The sequence below is a fragment of the Triticum aestivum genome, chromosome 7B (genome assembly GCF_018294505.1).
Source record: "Triticum aestivum cultivar Chinese Spring chromosome 7B, IWGSC CS RefSeq v2.1, whole genome shotgun sequence".
Lineage (NCBI taxonomy): Eukaryota > Viridiplantae > Streptophyta > Magnoliopsida > Poales > Poaceae > Triticum > Triticum aestivum.
This window is the reverse complement of record NC_057813.1, coordinates 449,026,967-449,034,828: the sequence shown is the minus strand read 5'-3', so window position 1 is coordinate 449,034,828 and position 7,862 is coordinate 449,026,967. Positions and strand designations below refer to the sequence as shown.

Sequence of the window (7,862 nt, the reverse complement as noted above, 5' to 3'; positions counted from 1 at the left end):
TGTTTCAAGAGATGGTTGCATCAACCGGCGATGCTCCGACGGCGTAGCACCGGTGATGCTCTATTGCTACCCGGCAACACTCATGCACCAATCCCGCACCCCATCCACACCACTCCCTACAACCTCACCATCCCACAACGTCGGTGCATCACAGCATCGCCGCCGCTCATCTCACACCACTCCTTGCAGCACGATCGGGTGGTAAGAGAACAACGATGCTCCATTGTAGCACTGACGACCACGGCGGAAGCTCCATTGCAGCACCGATGACCTCACATCAGTTGTGATGCTACCAACCGGCGATGCCCTCACTCATAGCCGGCTCCATGTTGCAGTGCAACAACATGCTATCTCCTGGGGCGTTGCAATGGTGCTTCGTGCCTTCGTCCCCGGGCGCTGCTTGTAGCGGCAGCGCAATGATGTCATCGTTTGTGGGCGGCAAATGTTTGGGATTGCAGCATTCGTGGTGGGGCAACAGGGCTTGCAACATCCTTCAAACATGGGTGGGGGATGAGGAGGAGAAAGGGAGCAACCCTCGACAGTGGTGACAACGGTTCCCGTGCCCTGTCCTGATCTGGATAGGAGGAGATGAGAGAGAGAGAGAGCGAGAGAGAGAGAGAGAGAGATGCTAGTGCGCGAGGCCCACATGGCACATGGCAATTGCATGAGGCGATTGATGTTACATTGGAATCAAACGGCGGAATTAGAGTATTTTTCAAATAAATACTAACCGGTTTTGATGGGTATTACATCACTATAACAACTTTAGTGGTAATAACGAGGGATTGTCAATTCTAGTTCATTTGCTTGTGAATGTTAGCCAACTAAGGAGTAAGAAAAATGTTTGATCAAAATTTTGCCTAGCCGAATATTTGGCAAGGCAAACTTGGGCTAAAAGCCTAAAACCAAATAATAGTTGGTGAGATTTTTGAATTGAGCCCTATAAATCGGAAAGGAGGTAGTAGCTTTGTTATGGATAGGAGGGGGCCTCAGCAGCCGTTGGATCTCTGGTTTTCGTTCCCCCGGTTGCATCCTGATCGCTGAAGTTGTACTGAACCGGCATGTCGCCATTCTTCAGAGGTGCTGTTGCAGAAGATTCAGAAGGTTCAGGGCCGGGCACACTCGCCATGTTCCGCAACAAGGTCCTCGTGCGCGCTGTCCCCGTCACCTCATCCTCCGCCCCGTCGCCGCCGTTCCTCCTCCGGCAGGTCTCCTTCTCCGCCGCAGTTCCATCCCTCGACCTCGACATCCTCTGCTGCAGGCTGTCCCGCCGCCACCGTCTCGCGTGCCTCCCCCAGTCCCCAGCCGACGCCCTCGTGGTCTACCAGGTCTCGCTCAACTGCTTCGCTTTCGTTCCGTCCTTGGCGAAGAGACGTGACCCGTGGGTTCTGATCATTGCAGAGATGCCAGTCCCACGCGGCCGCCCAGGTGGCCTCCGAGATCGCGGCTGCCTTCACAGGCTCCTCGGTGAGCGTGTCCCTCACCTGCTCGACGTTTTGATGCTACGAGTATTTGCTGGCTAATTTAGCAATTTTGCGTCCTCCGTTGTAAGGTTGGCGAGGAGGAGGAGGTGGTGTGCTCAGGCGCGCTGGTTGCAAAAGCGGTTGAGTGTGGACTGCGATGTCTGATGCTTGAGCGTGGATGGAGCTTTGTCGGGGACAGCATATACGCCCAGTCGATGTTTGCAGCGAGCGAGGAGAGGACTGATCTCTGCGTGTTGAATGTGGTATGCTGCTTTTCACCATGTTCACGTAGCTTTGGATTGCTGCATGTTGGTGTGTATATAAATGCCATGCCTAGTCTGCATATGCGCACATGATTGTGCATGGTACTAATTGATCAATTCAAGCCTGATCCAGAATGGATGGAAAATTACTGTGGAAAGCACATGACCAACACCCATGCAGCAGTCATCATTTTTTAGCCTGTACAGAAGCCAACTGCATTGCCTAAGCTTGGTTAGAGCAAGCTTTATGCAGTCCGAACTTAATAAAATTTATTGTACCAAAATCAACCTGTAGATTGCTGGGACACAGGAATTATCAGTTAACTTCAGAACTTAAGTGCCGTCTTTGCAACTCAAGTGTTCATCCCTTCATTAGTATCATGTGTACATCCTGTTGCCATGACCAACTCGTGAACCTCTTGTTAAGCATTTCCGGTTGAGCATCAGAATGTGAGTGCACTAACATACTTCTGTTATTCGAGCATAAGCCCACTATGGTTCATATAAAATACAGGCAATGTTTGGCCTTCTGCTACCAAAGATGGTGAAATAATTTATTTCAGTCAACCGGGCAAGTACTCCGTATTACTATATAGAAAACCACAGACTGTATCGAGATAGAGTGCTTTTTGTAGTGTTACACAAATTGTTGTTCTCTCTCAAATTTGTTTTCTGTTGCTTGTTGCAAATGAGCTATTAAATGGTTTGGCTACACTATTTCCGTTAATTGTCATTGTCTGTCTTAATACGAGCCTTTGATATTATATGATTTTGTAGCTTACCATCTTTGGTTGTCGAATTGGTACAGGAAGTCAGATCTGGACTAAATGATGATTATGAGTTTGTTGTCTCACCTGATGCATTTCGCTTTACTACACTTGAGGTATTCTTCATTGTTCATTGGGCACCTTACAACAAAAACTAGCTTAGTTAATTATTATGTATTGCTGCTAGATCTCAGATGTTGCTAGCTCCAATGTGATGGAAACGTTCCAACATATTAAGGAAGTAAGCTTGGATGGTTATAACCTCCAGACAGCTTGTGCAATTCTTCCAACATTACAAGAAGGCCATGTGATTGGTAAGCTAGAGTTTTAGTATTACTTGCTACATCATCTCACATTCTTCTCAAGATATTTGTTTTACTTTCATAGGTTTTAGTGAACTACCTCCTTCTGGACAGATCTTGGACAGCTTTACAGAGCTTTGCTCAGTTAAGGTGGTATATTTGGCATTTCCTACCATCTCAATATTTATTTTTGATTTGGTATGCTTTCCCTCAGGAGTATTTCCTGTATTTAACATTTTGTTCCCATTTCACAAATTTTGCGTTCTGTAGCATGGTCTGGAGATGAACTACAGTTACCATGCAGCAGTTAAACTAACATGCGGAGCTTCCTGCGAGAATCAATGGTTATGATTTTTCAAGTACAATTGTACATTCAGTGCTGTTACAGTTGTTATTAATATGCCGATCATTATTATTTATCAGTTCCATGTCAACATGCATCTGATGTTCTGCTTTAATTACCTTTATCCAACTTATGTAGGTTGCCTTCTCCATTTGTCCTCCAAGGTCCGGGGCTTCAGCCTGCCCCAAAATCTGTTAGAGCATCAAAGGCAATGTCTTCCATGCGGTCCTTTATAGAATTGTTGAAAGGTGATGAGTATTCTGTTGTCTGGTAGAAATATCCTCTATAACTGTGAATTGGCATACATGCTTCTAGTTGTTGTAATCAGGAGTTGCTGAAAACCATGTTTCCTGGTGTTGTATGAGAGTTATGCATGGCAGTGTAGATATGGATTAGCATTTAAGCGTAAAAGACATATGGTATCTACAGGATAATCATAAGTCTGGTCCCTTGGGATGTGTGTTCAGATCCTATGTCGGATCATACTAATATTGCTGTTTATCTTTACTCAATGACTAGGGACTATTTTTTTTAGAATGCGAGAAATAATAACTATGTTGGATCATACCTGACGTTTGCTTCTTATTTTAGCTTGGAATTTCTTTGGTCAGAGCCAACTAGTAATCAAGGTAATCAACTAACCTTTCAAGTAAATAAAGCTGCTGTCACAACGCCTCATATCGTTTTCCTTTTCTTGACATCATACTATAAAATGGTACAAAAATGCACGTTAAAGACTATTTATATTTTCTTCTTTGTACATATTGCTGTTCATGCAAGCACTTCGCTTGTATTAATAAATCACCGCTATCCGTTTCAATATGAATTTGTCATTTTGAACTATGTGAACCTTTATCTGCCAGTATGTAATTATACGAATTGGGCATAGTAGGTCTCTGTTGTTTTTAAGGTGGGCTGTAATGTTGCAGGAACAACTGGTAGTTAACTGCACGGCTACTCTGCCTACTTGGGATAAAGCCACAAGTAAACTGGCAATGCACACTGCAAGAACCGAAAATTCAGAGGATCTTCGTTTAGTTCGTCCAAGTTTTATGGCCAAAGACCAATCATTGACTTTAGGTATGTTTTGTCGAATGAACTTTTTTGCCTGTACGGCTGAATAATTGATTCACCGCCTGTTTTTACTAAATGCATGTGTATTTTTACTATCACAAGACTTCCGCACCCCAAAACCAGCTGTCTTTTGCTCTTTGGCTGCCAAATTGTGCAATACCAAAGTTGAGATAGCTCAGTCTTTGGATGATGCTGGCACTGGCGATGACACACATTCCATCAAGCATGGTTGTCAATCACAGTCTGTTGTCCTAACCAGTTCATTCAAATGTAAGACTAGATTTCTCTTCTTTTTGTTGATTTTCATTGTTAGGAAATGCAAACAAATAATCAGGTTAATAAGTCATGTTGCTTGTTCCTAATAGGTAATTATGCTAATTGAGTTTTATCTACGTACCTCATTAATTATGACAGTCTCATTTTCTTCACAGTTCAACTGAGTGACTGCAGTTCTTCTGTATTAAAATATCTTCTGCAGCGCAAATAACATTATTGAAGCCTTCATTTAGCAGAAGTAAACGAGCAGATAAAAACAAAACAAGCTGTTCTTCTGGTAAATATTATTACATCTGTAAATTTGTGTTTGTTGATCGTCCCATAGTCAATTCAATTTCTTAGTTAGCAGATTCCTTTTACTAGAAAAAGAAACTACAATTTCACTTTGTACTATCTTTTGCATCAGAACAATCTGATGCTGATAGTTCAAACAGATCGAGTGAAACCAGCCTACCAAAATCATCACTTGGAAGTTTTCCTAAAGCAAGCCATGCTAATCCTGTCGATTCATCAAGTGCAAGTCTTCTCAAGGAAGTCATTCAGGTATACATTTACCCAAAAGGGTGTCCACACCTTTGATCTAGTGTGTTTGGATCATAGTTACCGGATGCGCTCCAACCATAGTTGAACTCCAATCTTGGTCGGCTTTTCATTCCCGTTTCATTATCCGATTCAGTAACAGGAGCCATGGTGGTTCGAAGCCACATCTCTGGGGCGTCTAGGATTTGTAGCAGCGCCTCCCCACGCCAAGGCATGCTGCCATTGTGTCGCAAGTTGGAGCCGTGGTGGTTAGTCGCCACATCGCTGGGGTGTCTAAGATTCGGTGGCAATTAATTTCCCATATAGTAGAGGAAGCGGGTTGATTATACAGAAACACCATGGAGTGATTTTCTTACGTCATCTGATTGTATATTTTCCCGCTAGATGCCTTCTTCTTTTTGTGGGACTATATATTATACTCCCTCCGTCTGGAAATACTTGTCGGAGATATGGATAAAAATGGATGTATCTAGAACTAAAATACGTCTAGATACATCCATTTCTCCGACAAGTATTTCCGGACGGACGGAGTAATAATAAACAAATTTATCTTACATACCCTGATTCGAACATGGATTGGTACCAATGTGCTGTATTATTTATGGGACTTGAATTTTGAACGTGGCCCATCATCCTTGCAGACTTCTGGGAATCCTAAAAGGAACCATGCAGAGATTCTAGAAAACAGTGGTGAAGGAGGAACTGTAAAAGGTATTACGAATCAGGGACTGTTCCAGACATATCAATTGTACTAACACGTACAGGATCTAATCATCCATATTTCCTGTGCAGTGCACCAAAAGGATTGTTGTGAAAAGAGGAGCTTGGATACGAGGAAGATATGTCAATGCCCTTTATTTATTTTTCTCATATTATTTGCTATGTGAGAGAATACTGTTAATTCTAACAAATAAGAAGTTTAAGCACAATATATTTGTTTGCATAAGTAAATTTGGATCTTGTCGATACTATACGGGAATGAAAGCGTCTTAAGGTGAGATATCTCGTACTTCATATAAAAGAATAAAAATGTAACTCAACAGATTAATAACTGCTCAACGGGGAAGGGGCACCAAGCCACTGAGTTTTTTCTCGTAGTATTGTTGTTTTGTTTAGTGTGTACACACAGTGCGAAATTTGGAGTTTGAAGATAGCTTATGTACTATGTAGTGAAAATATGCAGCTATATATACATGTAGCATCGTCAAGCTTTTTGTGGGTAATTGGATGATGTGGGTGCATAAAACAAAAAATGTTCTGGACTGGGATCGAGGAAGGGTAGTACTTATTTGCATCAGTTTTACAAAGTACCATAGAATGGAAGCTGTTATCTAGGAATTCAAGGAATTTGTCATTCTTTCTGCTTGACACTGCACATGCAATAGTTTGTGAATCGCAAACCTACTGGAATATTTGTAGCTGAACTTGAACACAATAGTCTTAGTTGCCATTTCAGTAGTGCTAACTCAGATATTATTGTGTTCACAGTAAAGATTATGCACCTAATGTCCCGCAAGACACAGCATCAGTACTAGATATTCAGAAGGATGTGTTCAGAACAAAAGTAAAACCGACAAAATCGAAGTCTATGGTTGGCAAGAATGAGATAACTGCTGCTACAACATCGAAAAGAAAGCCAGAAGTTGTCAAAGACGAGCTAACCAAAAAGGTGAGTTCCCTAATTTTCTTTTTATCGATGATAATCTCTGCGAACTGTTTAGTTATGTATGAGGTGATTTCAACAATGAAGTTATAGTTCGGGATTAAATTTTTTCAGGCAATAGATCATCAAAAGGATGTTACTAAAAAGGTGACAAAGGCAAAGCCAGGAAGTGTTAAGGATGAGTCAACTTCAACAACAAAGACAAAAACAAAGCCAGATGTTGACAAGGATGAGTTAACTGCGAAGGTGTCTGTCATTTATTTGTGTTTGAGAGGGCAAGCTAGGTGTATATATACTTCTTTTGGCATTAACTCAATAGATTAATAACTTGACATAAAATGCTTTCAGGTGATAGATCATCATAAGCGAGGTGAGCTGCGTCTGCTTACAGTTGCCGATCTAAAGTGCTTTCTCAGTGCAAAAAAGGCAAAAGTTGGAGGTTCAAAGGAAGTGCTTATCCAAAGAGCAACTGAACTCCTTTCTTGACATAGGTATTTCTGTTAACATATAGTTCCAGCGTAAAATGTGCAGTAGTGTGTTTGCAACATGTTGTTTATGTATAATCAACCCGCTTCCTCTACTCTGCTTATAGTTCTAGTCTGTCTTCATGATATTCAAAGTACTCTTGAGAAAACAGGGTATTGTTAGAACTTAAAATTTTATTTTGTCGCCATCTAGGACAGCGCAACAACTTATGGGAGCTACATGCTACACATAGTCGCCCGCACCAACCACGGAAACTGGTTTGGCCCTACATTCTCGCTGGTACCACAACCGACCATGGCTAGTAAATCACAGATAATATCTGAATGATAACAAACAGTTGTTGCTCCTCTAGGAGGGGAAAATGGTGCTTGATCAAGATAATGGTTTTCCGTGGACCAGTTCAATTATTTACATAATTAATCTGTAGAATTGTTGATATCATAGTGATGTTGCATATGCATTGATTAAGATGGACGGCACCTATTTCTGAGGTTTGCTAGTTACTGGTGCTCATCACTGTCCAGCACACGTGGGAATTTGATAAAGAGATGCAAACAAAGACACTATCGGGCATGGTGGACCATGCGTAGAATGTTCACTCAAAATTCCAGTGAGGATCTTGTACTTACTAGTTTTGGTGTCTTTACCGAGATTCCAGACAACCATCAGAACATGTGTGTCAAGT

At 41.9% G+C, this 7,862-nt stretch overlaps 1 protein-coding gene across 4 annotated transcripts; it reads left to right on the top strand.

Annotated features, from left to right (window-relative positions):
* The first annotated feature begins 1,060 nt into the window (after positions 1-1,060).
* On the top strand, positions 1,061-7,862 carry LOC123159085 (uncharacterized). Of its 4 annotated transcripts, none has more exons than XM_044576890.1 (19): positions 1,061-1,328; positions 1,402-1,467; positions 1,553-1,726; positions 2,535-2,609; positions 2,681-2,807; positions 2,881-2,945; positions 3,066-3,139; positions 3,277-3,386; positions 3,730-3,767; positions 4,068-4,218; positions 4,315-4,482; positions 4,691-4,765; positions 4,895-5,031; positions 5,670-5,739; positions 5,821-5,867; positions 6,515-6,697; positions 6,806-6,937; positions 7,040-7,182; positions 7,370-7,862. In XM_044576890.1, exons 1-18 carry the CDS (start codon positions 1,062-1,064, stop codon positions 7,175-7,177), a joined length of 2,097 nt encoding a protein of 698 aa, XP_044432825.1. In that variant the 5' UTR covers position 1,061; the 3' UTR covers positions 7,178-7,182; positions 7,370-7,862. The 4 variants fall into 4 exon arrangements, 3 of the variants coding, with proteins under 3 accessions (XP_044432825.1, XP_044432823.1, XP_044432822.1); XM_044576888.1 differs by having other exon boundaries at positions 5,821-5,911; positions 6,517-6,697; positions 7,375-7,862; XM_044576887.1 differs by having other exon boundaries at positions 5,821-5,911; positions 6,517-6,697.